Genomic DNA, 19,220 nt, shown 5'->3' on the forward strand with positions numbered 1-19,220 from the left:
ACAGAGGGTCCTGTGGCACCTTTAAGACTAACAGAAGTATTGGGAGCATAAGCTTTCGCTGGTAAGAACCTCACTTCTTCAGATGTGGCATCTGATGTGGCATCTGAAGAAGTGAGGTTCTTACCCACGAAAGCTTATGCTCCCAATACTTCTGTTAGTCTTAAAGGTGCCACAGGACCCTCTGTCTTGTTGTTATGACTCATAGACAGGTGGGTGTTCAGAAATGATTTGAAAGAGAAGCTGGTTACTCTGGTGACGAGGGCAATAGAAGAACCTAAATAGAACAGCACACCATGTTAATTAGGTTGTTCTAGAATGCAGCTAAATAATAATAATGTTCCAAGCATGGGAGAAGACAAGAAACTGGGCGCTTCATTTTCTGCTCTGCATGGCTGGTGCCTCCACTGTTTAGGCTTATCCCAAACAGGGCTAGTCAGAGGAGGGGGCCAGGATGGCCATTTGACCTGGGCCTCAAGCTCAAAGGAGGCCTCCAATTTAGACACTTGTTACTTTTTTAGCATTTGATAAGTTTTGCAACTTGTTTTTATGCAAAATGTGACACACACTCTCAGCTTAGAGCTGCAAATTTAAGCAAATAAGAGATGGGATTTGGTAAAAGACATCAATTTTTTGCACAGAAAAAGGCTAGAAAAGCATTTGTTAAATAAAAAAAAAACATTCAAATTATGTCTCACTCTTTTTTTGGTGCCGTATTTTGTTTTCATGTGTCGTCATTTTTTATTTTTATTATGGTGAGGGGCCTCAAAAGCTGGAAGTGGCCAGGCCTCTCTGGACCTCTGAGAGGGCCTGATCCCAAATAGCTACCAATGGGGAAGACTAAGCCAAACCCACTGTTAAAGGTGCCCTCTGTGACCTGTAATGCAGCCTTCCTTATTAGAAACAAGTCAGTCATTTCTGTTTTGGCAAAGACTGCACTGCAGAGACTTGAGTCAGGTGCAGTGTAGACCCATGAAGCGTGGTCTTCCCCTGTGGTATCATGAAGGAAGGCACTGCAGGCCCTGCAGAATGCTGCGGTAACTTCCATAGTCCCTGACTTGAGGGACCTGCGGGAAGTATGAGCATTGAGAAACATACTATAGGTTGAAAGAGAAGACGTGTTTTACTGTTTAGGAGAAAAAATTGGCTTAAAAGGGATCATTCTGGTTGGCTTTACTGCCCCATAACAGAACCTGGCTGGTAAAGGGCAATCTGTAGAACCCTGCTGGTACTGTTTAAAGTGACTTCCAGCTCAGATGTCTTAAGGCCCTAGCTAGAGAGCGATCTGGGTGGCACTTGATCTGCAAGGAAGCTACATCCCTTTGGGTTTGTCATGCTGATGATGACAGCTGAAATGTGTCTCTCTTCTATCATCAGAGCCAGACCTAGTGCTTTGCAATGTCTTTCACACGACTGGTTCTTGGTAAGTTTGTTTGGATTTTACCCAATCTCTCTCCCAGTCAGCTAGCAACTGTGTTTCTCTTGTAGAGGCTATTTTGTACATATAGATGCTGGGGAACCGTCCCGCAGAAATAAGCAACGTTTTGGTGTATGGTCATTCGGGTCTTTTCTTTTCAAAACATGTAAAGAACTCCCATTAACATTAACAGGCAAAACACATTTGCACTGAGAGGAGATTATGCCCTTTTGCGGAAGGGGAAATTAAAATTCATATTTGGGTGCCTGGAACCCCTAATGAAGGAGAAAAGCTGAAAGGAATGAAGAATCGAATCATTGTGTGTGTGCGCGTCTGTGCGCATATGTGTGATGACTGGGACATGGGTGGCCTGACCTAGTGGTTGGAGCATGAGTTGAGGGTCAGGAGGCAGGCTGGGTTATATATTGGGAGATCAGGGTTAGACAGCAGGAGCAGGTAGCACAACTGAAGCAATCAAAGCAGGGGAAACCCAGTTGCACAGACAACTTCTTCTTGCTCTGCTTGGTTTAAATAGAAGCAGGGAATGAGTCGGGACCCCTAGAGTTCCACCAGCATGGATGGTAACTCTCAGCATGGACTCCTCTGTCAGTGCTGAGTTCGTAGTTCTGGCAACCATTAATAGGTCACTGGGTGGCAGGTTGGCAATTACTGACGCCTAAGCGCCCTGTGACCCTGCGTTTTATATATATATATATATGATGAGGGCCTGATTCTAGTCTCATTGGAAATTTGTTCAAGATGTCTTCTTATTGGTCCACAATGGGAGATAGAGCCAACACCAAATAAGGATTTCAAGATTTGGCCAATTGCAGTTAAACAACTGGACTCTTCCTTGAATTAAAATATGCTGTGTCCCCTGGAGAGTGAAATCTGACCAGGATTATAGGAAGGGGTTTCCTACAATAGCAGAGGACAGGATTATAGGAAGGGGTTTCCTACAATACCAGGAGGTCCCTTTTAGTCCTATGTACCTGTGTTTCTAAATCTTAACAAACGCCACTGAAAATATCATTGAGATTTTGTGACCAACATTTTTTTTCTCATTCTTCTTTTTTGCAGCGTAATCTCCCGCTAGAAGAAGCTCATTTTATTAATACAAAACAGCTGAAGTTCACTGTGGCTCGAAGCAAGTGGCAGGTCAGCAGACCTCAGTCTATTTTGCTCTTTCTGTCTAGTTATTATTTTTTAAAAAGTCTCTTCTTTTCAAGACTGCAGCACAAGTGCAGGGTGTGCAGCCAAGGTCTCCTTGGTGTGCCTCTGAGAAGGGAATATTGTCAAAGGGAAAAGGTTCAGTGGATGTGGCAAAAATAAGGTATCCAGGCTGAAAAAATACAGGTCTTCCAGCTCTCACCAGTATTCTGCTTTCTGTGGCATGATCCAGCCTACGGCACTGAAAGAGGGAAGCCCCTTCTAGACATTGAGTAAAGACATTGAGCCTGAGGTCACCAATGACTTCTGAATGTTAGATGACTTGTCTCGTAATCTACAAAAGACTTTCTGTGCTTCGATGCACAAAATGCTGAGAATACTAAAGACCGAGAGTGAAATCCCCATACAAACATCAATGGGAGTTTTGCCACTGATTTCGTTGGAGCCAGGATTTTACCTCATCAATTTGGATACCTGTATTTTAATGTGTTCTTAAGATTGATCTGAGGATGGGGTTGGGACTCAGGAACTTCTGATTGCTGATCTCTGCTCTGAGTCTGATTTATTCTGCCAGTAGGAACAAGTTCTTTACCTCCCAGCCTCACGTATTCCATTTGCATAAATTGAATAACACTGCCTATCTCAAGGGTATGTTGTGATAAGCTCATTAGCTGATAGGTGTAGCACCTTGTAGATTAAAAGTACTATGTGGGTGCTTATTATTATTAGCGGAAACCTCTGATAATCAGTCTTTGAACTTCGGGCCATTCCCTGATAACCCTTTGTATTATATAACACGTGTGGAATATGGGTATTTACATGTATTTAAATGTTTTATTTATTTTAAGGCCTACAATCAATAGCAATACAGAAACAAAAGGGTTCCCAAAGAAACAATGAAGTACATAATAACATAATGGAGCACACCGGGGTCTGGCTTCTCCGCAGATATATGTCAGCGGAACTCTACTGATTACAGTGGAGTTACACCATTTTACTTCACCTAAGGCTCTGGCCTAGTATGTTTAATTAAGAAACTCAGTGAAACAATGGAAATAAGGGACCTGTGGCTAAATCCCCTGCACTGCTTTGAAAATGTCAACCAGCAGCCTGGTTCTCCACTCCCACAGGTGTAAGTTAGCAATACCTCCACTGAAGTCAGTGAGTGAGAGGAGAGTTCGGCCCAGAATGAATCTGTCAAAATATAGTGTACAGAAAGAAATAATGCCAATATGCTATGCAGCTATTATTTGTATGATGTTTCTGAGGATATATAGTGTAATTCTTGCTGTGCATGTTTAAACCACTCTCATCACGAAGTTGCTTTTTGATTATGTTGTATTTTTGTTTTCCTTTTTCAGCGTTCCCTCATGTGCTATAAATCTATACTGGTAATGAGATCCATTCCAGAAATCCTACAGAGAACTCACAAAAACACATCGCTAGGCATCTCCCGACACCTGGTTGAAGAAAGTAGTTCTTCCACTACAACTGGCTCCTCTTCAGACAATGAAAACGCATCCTTCCCCAGGAGAAGGCACTTTGGCTCTACACCAGAACTGCACTTGTCTGTGTTTGATGCACCGAGTTATCAAGAACCTCTAAGTTATGCGGCAGAAGAGAAACATTCCAAGGTCTTGGTGCCTCCAGTAAAACCCATGAGACGGAAATATGCTTTAGTGAAAAGTGAGCTGGGTGATAAGCCACCTACAGAAAGCAAAGTGCTAATGGCAGGTGCCTTTGCTCAGAAAGCAGAGGCGGTCAGCTCAGAACTCAAAGATGAAAGAGCAGATCAATCCCAAGAGGGTGATGCAGAGCAGCCTTCATTGGCGAAGGCAGCCACCTTAGATACATCGGACGTGGCACCGCCAAAAGAAAAAACAGGCCCGTTATTACCTGACAAAGAAAGACTTGTAAAGGCTGGAGATGCAATGGAGAAACCACCTTTGTGTGTCCCCAGACAGAGTGTCATTAAAAGCACATTCTACAGCCAAGCGTCTGAGGCTCCTACACGTCCCCCTGTCTCACCGGGCAGAGACTACAGAAGGCACCTTGATAGAACAAGAAGGGCCTTCAGGAAATCAGGGTATTTAAAGGTACCCTTGAGTGGTCTACGGGAACCCCTTCTAGAACACTTTGAATTGAGAGAAGAGGAGGAGGAGGAAGAAGAAGAAGAAGGAATGTCTGGTGATGAAGAATATGGAAAAAGCAGAGAAGGTGCGACAGGCCCTCTGACCAAATCGGCTTCCTTTGATACTGCTAGGAAACCGTCACGTCACACCTTCCAGGTGTCCAGCAGAAGCCGTTCACTGGATGATTACAGACTAAGAGCCATAAGTTTAGCCAAGGAGCAAGACATTCTGGAAGAAGACTGTGATCTAACTTCACAGGGGAGTTATCCAGGACTAGCTAGCCAGCATGGCATATCTACTGACTCTGGCAAGGTTTGGCCTGAGGAGCATTCGATGGAGGAGGACTCAAGGAAAGCTAGGAAGGATTGTTCAGAAGAACAGCCAGTCCCTTCTGCACAGTGTGGTGATGAAGGATGTCCGGGTCTAGCTGCTCAACTACAGAAGGTCCCAGTGTCAGCCCACCAGGGTGAAAGTGAGGGGCATTTACATCAAAAGACAAAACTTTCCATTGACATTGATGTGGAGCCGTCTGCTCTGGAAGGTGAAAGCCTGATTCTAACTGCTCAGCAACCGGACACAGCCCCAGTGTCAGCTCACACGTGTGAAAGTGAGGAGCATTTAAAGCTGACGCCGAAGCCTAGTGGTGCAGCGTTTTCACTTCTGCAGGGTGAAAGCTCCGTTTTGATGGTTCCCGAATCAGAGAGAGCCCCAATATCAGCCCAGGACAGTGAAAGAAGAGAACATGCACATCAGCAGCCAAAGCCTTCTGTTCACAGTGCTACTGAGTCTGCTGATCTACAGGGTGAAAGCCCAATTATCCTAGAGACTGCCCAAATTCCAGCTTGTAAGGGGGAGAGCCCAAGTATTTTAACAGCTCCACAACCAGAAACTGCTCCACTTTCAGTCTGCCAGGGTGAAACCCAGGGATGCTTACATCAGAAGCCTTCTGATTACTTGGGCACAACCTCCACTGTTCTGGAGGGCAAACATCCAGTGATTCTAACACCACCACCAGAAAGTGCCCCAGTTTCAGACTGTGACCGTGACAGGCAGGAACATTCCTGTCAGGCGCCGTCAGTTTGCTTTAAGGTGGAGTCTGCTGTTCTCCAGGGTGAAAGCCTATTTATTCTCACAATTCCACAACGAGAAACTGCCCCGCTTCCAGTCTATGAGAGTGACCGCCAGGAACAGTCACCTCAGGAGCCTTCAGTTTGCAGCGAGGTGAAATCTGCGGACCCAGAGAGTGAAAGCCTAGCTATTCTAGAGACTTCCCCTGTTTCACTTGGCGAGGGTGAAAGCCAGAAACATTCACATCAGAAGCCTTCTGTTTACAGCAAGGCAGAGTGTGCTGTCCTGGAGGACTTGGTTGAAGCGATGGTTTGTCTGTCTGAAGATATGAATGTTTTGGCAAAGTCCGTTTCTACCCAAGAGGGATGTGAGAAGCACTTCTCCCCTCCAAAGGAGATGTTCTACCAAGGTCCAGCTGGCCACGCAGCCGCCGGACGTCCCACTCATTTTGTGCCACGGGATAAAAGAGAAGAGGGCATTTACCGGGCTGATCTTACAGAATCAGCTGCACCAATTCCTGCAGCGGAAGATAAGTTGAGTATGCCAGCCCTGTTGAGCGTACTCACTGAGGACAAAAAGGTGGCTTCCCAGGAATGTGAACATCTAGGGGATTTAGCAATCAAAAGCACTAGTTCCAGCAAAGCAAGCATATCCCCGTGTGATAATTCAGGTTCTGGAAAAAGATCTAGTCATAGCTCTGATAGCAAGGAACCTGACAAACACTCTGAAGTTTCCTTAGTGAAGATTAAAGACCTCTCAGAAGAGATGCCTAGCATTGGCAGTGGGACTTCAAAATTTGATATATCTGAGGTAGAGCCTGCGTATTTGAACCTATCAGATCTCTACGACATTGTATATTTTCCATTTGAATTTATGAACGTCAAGAAGCCCTCACCCAAACTAACCGGTAAAAGATTTATGCCCTTCAGTGAAAAGGTAAAATTATCTCCTGCAACTAAAGAGCATTTGCCTCAGTATAAAAGACTGTGCATTAGAGAGGACATTAAATCCCCTTCAGATAACTCACAAGATGCCACGACAGGGGAAACCAGGAAAAACCTATTGGACATTTCCGAAGATGTAGGGCAACCCCTTCGAAGGCTGGCGAAAGGTTCCGAGCCACCCATGGGGAAAGGAGCTGAGGGCCATGTGACAACTGAATCCCAGCCAATGTATGGCTCCCAAAAGGACTCAGGTGGTAAGCAGAGAAGCTCCACGCACAGCAAACCAGGACTCTTTAAACCCTATGGCAGATCGCACTCAACGGAGCAGTCTGTAGAGCAGACTCTGAAGAAGAAAGTAAAAGCTTCTGTTGCCCATATTTCAAGAATCCTAAAAGGAAAGCCAGCCCCTGAACCGGAGCAAAGGGAAGGTAAAAATCTCATAGAGGGTGTAAATGGACCTAACAATATAAATGGGCTCTATTACCCCTTCTCTCTCCTCTTTCCCCTCCACACTTCTTATATTCATCAGTTCATACATTTGACTTGTGTGCAATAATCAAGTGCAGATGCAATTTAAAAGCTTTAAGGTAGGTTTAAGCATGAAATAGCATCAGCCGCTCCACTTACCTAGAGGAGTAATCCTCCATATCCTGATCCCAGTGGCAAAACACCCAGGGACATCAGTAGGAATAGGATCCGGCTGTACTGACTGGAGTTCCCGCCATCCTCTGCGGCGAAGTGTTTTATTCCAGTACAATATTCGGTATTCTCTCCTAGCCCTGAATGTAAAACGTGGGGCACAATTCTGAACTTAGTGACGTTGATGTAAATGTGAAGTGACTACACTGAAGTCAGTGGAATTACTCCAGATTTATACCTATATCAATGAGACCGGAATCTGGAGAATAGAATCTGTCTATATGCTTGATTTTCCAGCACCTAGGTTGTGCCATATAATGTGTCTTTCTGCCACAGATCATCTGCCCTACTACAGTTTAATATCATCCTAGCTCCAGGGCCTTTTATTTAAACTTGCCATGACTTTTGGTATTAACTGATAATTAATTAATAAGAACCCCATGGCATTTTTACAGCTAAACTAATCACATGAACCACAGATAATAGACTGTAATTATATGCTGCAATTAAAATGTCATTGATTTAGTAGACTGGCTTCTACTATTAAATTCTTTGAAACAGGCATTGAGAAGCAGGGAAGTGACATACCAGAAAGAGAGTCTCTAAATGGGGCTGCAGGATATTAAAAGAAGAAAATCAGGACTTCATTGATCCATCCATCCATCCATCCATTCCCTTCATTCTGAGAACATGAGCTCCCAGTTCGACGCTATGGCCAAAAGAGCTAATGACATCCTGGGATGCAGAGACAGGGAAATCTTGAGTAGGAGTCGAGAGGTTATTTTACCTCTGTTTGGCACTGGTGTGACTGCTGCTGGAATACTGTGTCCAGTTCTGGTACCCGCAATTCAAGCAGCATGTTGATAAATTGGAGAGGATTCAGAGTAGAGCCACAAGGATGGTTAAAGGATTAGCAAACATTCTTTATAGTGATAGACTCAAGGAACTCAGTCTATTTAGCTTCACAAAGAGAAGGTTAAGGGATGACTTGATCATAGTCTATATGTACCTACATGGGGAACAAATATTTAATAATGGGCTCTTCGGTCTAGCAGAGAGAGAGAGAGAGAGATAACATGATTCAATGGCTGGAAGTTGAAGCTAGACAAATTCAGAGTGGAAATAAGGCATACTTTTTAAAATTGGGAGTAATTAACCATTGGAACAATACACAAAGGGTCATGGTGGATTCTCAATCACTAAACTTTTTAAATCAAGATTGGATGTTTTCTAAAAGATCTGCTCTAGTAGTTATTTTGGGGAAGTTCTTATGGCCTGTGTTATACAGGAGGTCAGATCAGATGATCACAATGGTCTGTTCTGGTCTTAGAATCTATGAAATTATCAAGCCTCAAAACAAAGGAGAAAGGTATCTTTATGGCATGAGTTAGCAGTTAGTTTTATTGTGAAATATCACAGAGGGATATAATTGCACCAGGCTAGTATCTGAGAAGCTGAGAGAGATGTAGCTTGCAAGATTCCTAAGAATTGTGTAGAGGAAAACCTTGGTAATTTACACACACTAGCAGGAATTCCAGGAGTTCTCTTTGTTCCATCTTTGCCACAACTCCATCACCTTGTGGGGCTTTCAGATGCTTAAAGTGTAGGTCTTGACCTGAAATGCAAAATCATTGTTTTTGATGGAAAAAATAACTGCCATGGTTTCCAGAGCTTTTTTAGATGAACACATTTCAGAGCAAAATGGCATCTAATGTTAAATGTCCTTTTGCAGAATATATGTCTACAAATCTAGGCCCAAATCCAGCTTTCCTTATTCAGGCAAGACTGCCATTGAAGCCAATGGAAGGTTTGTTTGGTTGTGGACTACAGAACAAGGAGACCATAAATGCCACAAAAGTTATGTTTCTAAAGAAGGGCTTCAGAGGGGCCTGATGTGCCTTTTCATCTGTGAATTGTTTAGGAGCTTTTAAATCGCACAGTATTTTGGAAGTGGCAAGGTGGTAGTCAGGTGCCACTCAGAAGATTCCTCCAAGCTGGGTAGGGGTAATCCAGGACTTAAATAAGCAGAGTCATAGAAGTTTCTAGTTCCTTCACTGGACTTCATGAACATTCAGACCTTCAGTAGCCCTTCTTGGCTCTTTTAGCTTGTCCTCTAGTTTAGCTAGAAGACTAACATTAATTGTCTCCTGAGACATTTGACGTCTGGCAAGGCTATAGGGAGGAAACTTTTGCTATTGCTGCCTATGGTATAGCTGCTGATGGATAAAGAGAGGACTTCCGTATCTGTCTGTCTGTCTATCTATCTATCATCAGCTAATTTCTAGAGCACCCATCACTGTCCTATCAAAGCGATAACGTACTTCCAAAGAGCTGTTGAACTGATTACAAGTGCTACACTTACTAAAGAAAAAGTATGCGGCATATCACTAATATATCTGTGTTACCTTCTGAAGTTATTGGGTCTTCTCTAGGCAGCTTGCTTGTAATGTAACGTCCCTTCCCAGGGTCTGGGCTGGCACACAGTGAAAAGAGACTGAATGGTGTGCAGGACCTCTTTTTTGAACTGCCGCATTACTGTGTGGTCACTGGGGCCTAAAAAGAGGAGGACGGCATACTGAGCACAAGAGCAAGAAATGTGTTTGTTTTTTCCCTATTGGCGCTCCTTGACAGCCAGTCTGATTAAAGATGCTGTCTGGTATGTTGCTTGTTGTGATTTACATATGTAATTGTCTTAATCTGTCTGAAATGCTGCTTTCCTTCTTTCTTTCAGCACCTTCTTTTGTAGAAGAGCTCACGGATCAGGATGTTGCCCTGGGGCAGTCTGTGACTCTGTCCTGCCAAACGTCTGCCCATTTCCCGCTGCACGTTGACTGGTTCAGAGGTGACATAAACTCTCATTTGACGACTTGGGACAATTTAATAATAGGGTCTGGAGTAATAGCACAATAAAGATGATTGAGAAGCTAAGTTCCAGGAGAAGGTTAAGGGGAGTGGATTTAGGGGAGTCTTTCCCTGGAAAAGAAGGGACTTTTAGCCATCTCAGTAGAATTTAAGAACGTATTCCTTTTGCCTTACAGATGGGGTGCCCATTCGCAGCAGCAGTAGGATACTGATCTCAGCCACACTCAAAAACTTTCAGCTTTTAACCATATTGGTGGTTACGGCTGAGGATTTTGGTATTTACACATGTGCAGCCAGCAACTCCCTGGGTACAGCATCCACCTCCTGTGTAATAAGGAAGGCAGGTAAGAGCAGGAATTAATTCAAGGAAGTAGATGCCTGGTTTGTACAGCTCCCACTCAAGGATTATATCCAGAATTAGCAGACATTGCATTATAGATTTTCTTCCACTAAAGGATACTTCATTTTCTGGGAACTCACAGAGATAGTTCCAGACGGGAAGGCAGCAAAGGGGATGTATCCCTCTCAGTTTGTTCTTTAGCCTCAACACCCCAATAGTGCTAGGGTGACCAGACAGCAAATGACAGAAAAATGACAGACAAACCAGACAGAAAAATCAGGACGGGGGTGGGGGATAATTGGAGCCTATATAAGAAAAAGACCCAAAAATTGGGACTGTCCCTATAAAATCAGGACATCTGGTCACCCTAAATAGTACAGATGCTTCAAGGTGCCTTGATGAAAGCTGATGCGTTGACCGTAGTGTAGAAACCTTAATTTAGATGGTTGAATCTGGAAGACCTTGGAACATAGAGGCTGGAAATATAAATACCATTAATTTATTTATTTATTTATAGCAAGTAAGATCATTATAAAAACGAAAGCAAGTGACATTCAGAAGTAAGGATAGGCAGCTCTTATAGAATTTGATGGTTAGTAAACTGATGTTCACAAAACTAGTTCAAATTTGCATACGTTTTTAAACTCCTGGGTTTTTCAAGGATGATTCCATTTTAGAAAACAACCAAAACATGTTTTTACCTACAGAAGACTTCACCTATCTCCCAGAACTAGGCTGGTGCAAATGCATAGCTTGTATTCATTGTATATACTGAGTCAGATTCTTCCATGATGTAAGTCTGTTGAAGTTGATGGAGTTTACATGCATGCATCTGACTGATTGTGTTTATATTTTCCATGGAATTTTTCTCTCTTCTCTATCTCTGCTCCTTATACAGAGTCTCTCTGTGTTTGTTTCTGCCATGCTTGCTGTAATTTGCCTTGAGTTCGTTCTTTCTGCTCCTTTTTTCAGAGTCTCTCCTAAGTTTGAGTCTCTCCTCTAGTTTGAGTCAAACTTCCAAGTTTTTGATAGGTTTGAAATCAGGCAAACGGAGTTTACCATTCCAAAAGGGATCAGCTGTTTGGAATGGAAGAATATCTGCAACTATAAAACTACTCATCGGTTAGAGGGAGAGGGGTCTAAGCCTTCATGTCTGTCTATTGTCTAATTTTGCATGCCTCCCTCACAGAAGTTCTTGCTAGCCCCCCAGCCCCTGATATTGTGGAGGTGTATGAGGATGGAGCGCAAGTGGTCTGGAAACCTGTGGAATCTAACACCGTGGTTACGTATACTGTACAGTGCAAGAGCGAAGGTAAAGCAGAACTTGATAGTCTCCACTTCTCGTTATTGTTATCATGATTATCTAGTAGTAGTAGTATCGTAGCATCTAGGAGCCACAGTCCTGCATCAAGGCCTCATTGCACTAGGTGCTGTTGAAGAGACATCTGACTTTACAAGATCTGTGCAATGATAATCTCCTTGATTCAGAGATAGTTATACCTTGAGGGTATGTCTTCACTACTGGCCGGATCGGCGGGCAGCAATCGATCCAGTGGGGATCGATTTATTGTGTCTAGTCTAGACGCGATAAATCGACCCTTGAGTGCTCTCCCATCGACTCCTGTACTCCAGCGCCGCGAGAGGCGCAGGCGGAATCGACAGGGGAGTGGCAGCTGTCGACTCACCATGGTGAAGACACCGCGGTAAGTCGATCTAAGTACGTCAACTTCAGCTACGTTATTCACATAGCTGAAGTTGCGTAACTTAGATTGATCCTCCCTCTTCTCCTCCACAGTGGAGACCAGGCCTAATCATATATTATTTGGGTTGCCTGACTCATTCAGAGCCTGATACAAAGCCCACTGAAGTCACTGGGAATCTTTCCATTTACTTCAGCTGGACTTGGATCAGAGCCTTTAGAGCCTGACCTCTCTGAGTTCCTATTATTAACAATAATATTAAATATTTATCTTGCAGTAGGACCTACAGGTCACAACCACATTGGGCCTAGAGCTGTGCAACTAACGGATTTTTGATTACCTGGCAATTCTAAAAAATCAGGGGGAAAAGATCATTTTGGGTCAACCCAAAGCAAAGATTTTTGAAATTTTGGGAGAACTGTAGAGTAAAATAAATGTAATTTAATTTAATTTCAGGTCAAACATTGTTTTGGCATTAATTAAATAAAATGATTTTGTTTTGACCATTTTAAAACTTTTTTTATTTTTTTTTTATTAAAAATGCTTATAAATGGTCAAAATCAAATTTTGAAAGGCAAAATTGTTTTAAACAAAACTCAGCAGGTTTGATTTTGAAATGTTGAAATAAAATGTTTTGACCTTTTCTGATTTTTTTTAGCTTCTTTTCAGTTGAAACAGTTCAGTAAAATCAACATAAATTCATGAAACATTTAGATGTCACCATTCAGCATTTTTTGGTCAGAAAAAAGTTTTGTCCAAAAAATTTCACCCAGCTGTAGTTGGGCCCAGTTTTCCTACGTGCCTCCCTCTAGATCTATGTATGATATTAGAGGTTTTCAAACTGGGGGGTAGGTCCCCCTGGGGGCGTGGAATGTATTCTGGGGGGAAGGGGGCATGAGAAGCTTTGGGGGAGGGGAAACATACTGCGCACATTTTGCCCACAGCAATGAATAGCTAGCAAAGCTGATTTGTCCAGAATCACATCCGGTCCTCGGATGGCACTGTGTATTGGCCTCTAGATGGTGCCGTGATTCTGATGGATTTCTGATAAGCTGGCACAGCATTGCACAAAGTCATTGCCATCTGTACGTTAATCTGTTTGCTACGACGCGGTGTGCCCATTTAATGGAAGGTAAAAGGGGATCTCTGGAGGGCTGTTTCAAGCATCCAACCCAGGATGGGAATTGCCGTGTTCCAAAAAATAGGCAAACCCATTACACTGGTAACAACAGTGTGATAACAGTAAGCAGTATCTCACTTAAAATTTACATTGCTATATACTTAAATGGCTCTGTTTGAATCAATGTCTTTCTGTTTTTAATGTTGAGTGAGAGTTGCATGTTGATTTTTTTTTATCAGTATATGTACTTGTGTGGCGGGGTGTGTGTGTGTAAACTACTACACAAAGAAGCAGGGTGCAGTTATATAGGTTTGGGAACCACGGATGTATCTGCATATGTAGTTCATTCTGGATAGCCATGAGCTAGGGAGGGAGTTGTTCCTCTATGAGGATTTATACCTGAATAAATCTGTTCCTGTTGTTCCCTAACCCTGGATCTGTGGAGTATCCATTTCCCTGGTGACACAACAATACGATATAACACGATGTGTAACTTCAGTATGCAAACTGAAATGTGTAAAAAGTAGAGTTGTGTGAAATGTTCTCAACAAAACTCAGAATCACGCGAGACTCACCCGCATCGGGATTCCCTTACAAATCTAGAGTCAGAGGGGTAGCCGTGTTAGTCTGGATCTGTAAAAAGCAACAGAGAGTCCTGTGGCACCTTTAAGACTAACAGATGTATTGGAGCATAAACTTTCGTGGGTGAAGTGGGTATTCACCCACAAATCAAATTGAAGTGGGCATTCACCCACGAAAGCTTATGCTCCAATACATCTGTTAGTCTAAAAGGTGCCACAGGGCTCTCTATTACAAATCTAAAACTCCTACTGAAGTCCTTGAAAGGTCATTTGAGTTTCACAAACCTTGAGTGAGCTTGGGCCCAGGTTTAAATTATTCTGGGGATTTATTTATAGTTCTTAATTATAGTTGTGTGATGTTTTCAGTTTTGCTTGCTTTCATCATGAAGCGGAGTAAAATACAGCGGTTTTTTGAGCAGGGTTTTGTTTTGAGTTTGGGATTCATGTTTGAACCTCAAATCTCAAAGTGGACCTCAGGGAGGATAGATATGAAATTACATGAACTGAAACTACAAACGCATTCACGGCCAACTCCCTGCAATGAACGTTGCATGGCTCTAATATAAAATACCTGGCTTCAGAAGTGAAAATATGAGGTCACTACAAACATGACAAAGCAATGTGAGGTTATACTTTCAGCCCCATTTCTATGCGGCTGCTTCATTTAAATATGCCACCCATTTTCTGTACTCCCAGAACAGTCGTAATTGGCGGCAAAAAAGACACCCGATAATCCCTAGAACAAGTGCTAACCTGTGTTTCTCTTTGCTTGGACAAGACGGTGAATGGAAGACCCTTGTTACTGACTTGGCTGATTGCTGCTACTATGCCAGTAATCTCTCCAGGGGCTTGGTTTACTCCTTCCGGACGGCCTGCATCAGTAAAGCAGGAATGGGACCTTACAGCAGCCCGTCTGCCAAAGTAAAGATTGGTGAAAAAGACCAAACAGGTAAGCTATTGGGTGGTGGTAGAACATCTACACTATTGCACCTTCTTCGTGTGTACTTCAGGGGAAGTGGAGCATCAATCTGGAGGAACTCCATTGCCTCCAGTGTGTTTTAGGGTTTTGAATCCTAGGTGCTGTTGTTCACAGATAGTCCCTTAGCTGACAGCAGGATGAGTTGTAAGAACTCCTAGTCTTGGCATCCTGGGGTTGAAACTGTAGATTACTTGTACAGGAGAGACCACTTAATGGGCTCTCCGACATGGTCATTTAATTTGGGTGCTCGCCAGGGAACAGAATCAGAGTAATGTGTTTCAGTTGTGTGACGTGTGGGCTTAATAGTACACCTATGGAAGTGGTGAAAAGTCCATTGAAATGCTGTGGCCCTGGTGCTGTCTACAAGCCACAACTCAGTAGTTAATTGATGTGAATTGGTGTTTGCTTCTGTAAAATTCCCTTTGTTCATTTTGGGCTATTTCACTAAGTCAAACTTATCCCAACGTAGTTTTTTCTCTATAGTTTAATGCTTTGCTTTTATTGTTGCTTATTTTTAAAGAAATCCATTAAATGACAAGGACTCTCCCAGCAGCTGAAAGCATTCCTCTGAGAATTGAGATAATGGCCTGTCTGGGATATCATTTCTCTTTCGCCAATTGAAAGGATTCCACTACACCAGAGAAATAGCCCTGCCCATCTCAATGTAATTTACCAATCCTCACCCTGTATGCTTGCCTTAGGCCAGGGATTCTCAACCATTTTCATACTGTGGTCTCTCAATCTCTCCGGAGCCATGCTCCACATTTCTTTAAGCCAATACACACAATGCTTCCAAGAAGGTGACATAATGGTGCATACGATGCTCCCTATTCCACAGGAATATTCAGGAAGAACCAATTTCAAGTGACTTAAGACCATCTGCTTCAGCTGATGAAATGAAACATGGAGTTAGAAGCAGGTTACCAGTCCACAGCCAATGTCTTGCCATTTCATTGAGGGCTGTGACCAGGTGGCAGGTTGAGAACCAGCAGCTAGGCTAATACAGACTAATTGCTCGCCATTTGCAGTGAGATAGAGTAACAAGTTCTTCCATTAGATCCACTGGTCCTCTAATCTGACTGTCTATGTAATAGGCTAGACCAGAGGAAACTCTTAATGGGACATGTCTACACTGGGGCTGGAGGTGGAATTTCCAGCTCAGGTAGACATACCCAGGCTAGCTCTGATTGAGCTCGCGCGCTAAACATAGAAGTGTAGCTGCTGGAGCTTGAGCGGCATGACGAGCAAGCTGCCCTGAGTGCAATCCTGTCAGAGTCCTAGGTACATACTGGGGGTGGCTTGTGCCGTGGCAGCTACACTGCTGATTTTAGTGTGCTGGCTTGTTCAGAGCTAACCTGTGAATGTCCACCCGAGCTGGACATTATACCTCCCGCTCCAGTGTCAGCAGCCCTGTGTTCAATCCTGAAGGTGCTTCTTTGCACTAGAACAGGGGTTCTCAAACTTCATTGCACCGCAATCCCCTTCTGACAATAAAAATGACTACACGACCCCAGGAGTGGGGACCGAAGCCTGAGCCCACCCCAGCCCCACTGATCCGGGCGGTGGAGGGGGGGACAAAACTGAAGCCCAAGAGCTTCAGCCCCAAGCGGGGGGCCTGTAATCTGAGTCCCAACGCGCAGGGTTGAAACCCTCAGGCTTCGGCCTCGGATGGTGGGGCTCAGGCTTCAGTTTCAGCCCTGGGCCCCAGCGAGTCCAAGCCAGCCCTGGCAACCCCATTAAAATGGGGTCCTGACCCACAGTTTGAGAACCGCTGCACTAGAACGTGATTTGGTGCCTCTAGGGTGAGACATCTCACAAATGTGCCTGCTGGAGTCTGAAATATGGTAGCTGCCTGTCTGCCTCCCTATTGACAAGAAGATAACCAGGGATGACAAAGCAAGGATCTGAACTGAACCCAGTGTTGTTTTCTCTTCTACATCCATGTCTCTCTTTCCCTCTAGCGTTTCAATCTGCAAAGCAGATGTTCCCAGCTGCTACAGAGGGTGAGCGTGAAATAATGGCACCAGCAGAGCCTTTTCCAACCCAGCAAACCTACGCCTTCCAAACAGAGATCAAAAGGTATAAAGGCCAGAAACCCCCAGTTACACACTCAGATGTTCAGGAGAAAATGCTGCATGCGGCTTCAGTTTGGACCCTAAAACTCGGAAATGTCACTTTGATAAACTTACCGGCCACCCACCTGTTACCTGCCCATTTACCACTTTGTTTTAATGAAAACATCTCCAGTACCTCAGGATACTGGGCATTGCTTGGCTGCCCTCTTCTTGTCTGACTTGATATTGTCAACATTAAATGAATCCTGAGCCAGACCCTGCTCAAATGTGTACATTGCTCACTAACTCCATACATGTACTCACCAACCAGGGCAGAGCCCACTCCTTCCAGGTGGGTAAAGCTCGCCGTTGAGCACGTGGGGTTCATAGCAATTCAAATACAATTGGTGTCCCGCTATTGGAACAGACCCATAGGTCACCAGAATTTCATTGTCCTTATTGTACCCCGCACTGTGGTAGAGGAGAGGGGCTTTCCAACAGGCGGGAGGGTGAAGAAGATGGGACCAGTCAGGGCTCACTCCAGGCAAGAGTCCCCATCACCTTGTAGAGGCTGCCCCCAACATTAGCCTATCCCCAAGGAATTTCACATCTGGGAATTAGCCAGTGTCCTAAAAGGTAAAAGACACTGAATCCAAATTTGGGATCTAAACACTGGATTCTTGCTAAGAAGCCCAATCATGTACAGCCCAGCAGTCCTCTGAGCTGGTAAAGGATTCTCTCTTAGGCTCCCTTTACGCTTGTGAGCTCGGGGGCGAGTCCCAGTTCACTGAGACGTATTCGTGCTAGCTGTCATCGAGCTCGCACGCTAGAATAGTAGTGTAGCCGGGGTAGCATGGGCAGCCGTGAGCGGAGTACGTACCCATGGAGTTTAGGCAGGTTTGTAGTCCACACGGTTAGCCCATGCTGACACCGTTTGTGCTACTCCGGCGACACTGTTTTTAGCGTGCTGGCTCGGTCACACCCCCGGCTCCAAGTGTAACCACACCCGTCATTGCACCTGTGCATTGCGGATATTATTCACAGGCATTAGAAATCAGGCTTTTGCTGCTGCCATTGAAAGTAGCCCTACACTTTCACTTTAAGGAGGTGCAGACTTACGGTCTCTCCTACCAGCCCAGCATGATCATGGTTTTCACCACAGGGTCTGGATGCAAAATAAGCAGTAGGATGCTGTTGATTCTAAGGCAGAGCAGAATCTGGCTCAGGCTACCTTGTTCCAAGAGCAGCAGGAGAAGTTTAACTTGCCCTTGTACTTTTGTTGCTCCAGGGGGCGTTTCAGCATCGTCAGACAGTGCAGGGAAAAATTAAGCGGAAATGCGCAGGCTGCCAAAATTATCCCCTACCGGCAAGAAGACAAGCAGGCTGTGCTCCAGGAATATCAAGTCCTGAGGAAGCTTCATCACACAAATATCGTTCAGCTGCAAGGAGCCTACGTGAGCCCCCGGCACCTAGTGCTGATCCTGGAATTGTGCGTGGGGCCAGAGCTACTCCATTGTTTGGCTGAAAGGTACGCATCCCGCCATACCTGCTTTGTTTGAGGCTGGGTTAGCTAGTGAGGCATCTGTACTGTGGATTTTTGCCCACCTCTTCATTCTGGAGCATCTTCTTCCGCCCACGTTTTCCCCCAGGCTAATCTCGTACTATACTTGTGATACACCTCCTGTACTCCCCTGAAACTCGTTCGGCTCTTCGGCTTCCATGGATCAGCCACAAATCAGTACCTGTGGAGCACCACGGTCTCTTTCCCTCCGCCACCAGAGATGGAGGGCATCAATTATTTTAATGCGTCTGTTCGCTGCCTTGATTCCCAGAGCCTCTTGTTAAATCCCAGCTCTCGAGTGGCCATAAAGAGGATTGGTTGGGGACTGGCCCTGCTTTGAGCAGGGGGTTGGACTAGATGACCTCCTGAGGTCCCTTCCAACCCTGATCTTCTATAATTCTGTGCTCATTCTGGCTGAGCGTAAATCCTACCTTTAAGGTGTAAATATACAATAGATGGCATGGGGATTGTGCGTGGTTCAGGCAGCCTTTCCACCTATTCCCATTTCTCCTTCCGCCTCCCCCTGCTGGCTGAAAACTGATCAGATGACATCTTATGAGTAAGAGGGCTAAGCCCCTGATCTAAGCACAGGAGCTGTATTCTGATCCCACTCTGCCACTGACTCCCTCTGTAGCCCAGTATCAGAGGGGTAGCCG

The 19,220-nt window shown here is 44.5% G+C and overlaps 1 protein-coding gene across 20 annotated transcripts in view; it reads left to right on the forward strand.

Moving 5' to 3' along the window:
* Positions 1 to 19,220, forward strand: part of OBSCN (obscurin, cytoskeletal calmodulin and titin-interacting RhoGEF) — a 296,265-nt gene that overhangs the window by 268,218 nt on the left and 8,827 nt on the right. For all 20 annotated transcript variants that reach the window (XM_034759817.1, XM_034759797.1, XM_034759802.1 and 17 more), the window contains 9 exons: positions 1,375 to 1,420; positions 2,495 to 2,572; positions 3,946 to 7,156; positions 10,099 to 10,209; positions 10,406 to 10,573; positions 11,759 to 11,881; positions 14,749 to 14,919; positions 16,911 to 17,028; positions 18,292 to 18,531. In XM_034759817.1, the coding sequence (XP_034615708.1) occupies positions 1,375 to 1,420; positions 2,495 to 2,572; positions 3,946 to 7,156; positions 10,099 to 10,209; positions 10,406 to 10,573; positions 11,759 to 11,881; positions 14,749 to 14,919; positions 16,911 to 17,028; positions 18,292 to 18,531 (4,266 nt within the window). The remainder of the gene's footprint in view (positions 1 to 1,374; positions 1,421 to 2,494; positions 2,573 to 3,945; positions 7,157 to 10,098; positions 10,210 to 10,405; positions 10,574 to 11,758; positions 11,882 to 14,748; positions 14,920 to 16,910; positions 17,029 to 18,291; positions 18,532 to 19,220) is intronic.

Source organism: Trachemys scripta, chromosome 2 (genome assembly GCF_013100865.1).
Source record: "Trachemys scripta elegans isolate TJP31775 chromosome 2, CAS_Tse_1.0, whole genome shotgun sequence".
In the NCBI taxonomy this organism is placed as follows: Eukaryota; Metazoa; Chordata; order Testudines; family Emydidae; genus Trachemys; species Trachemys scripta.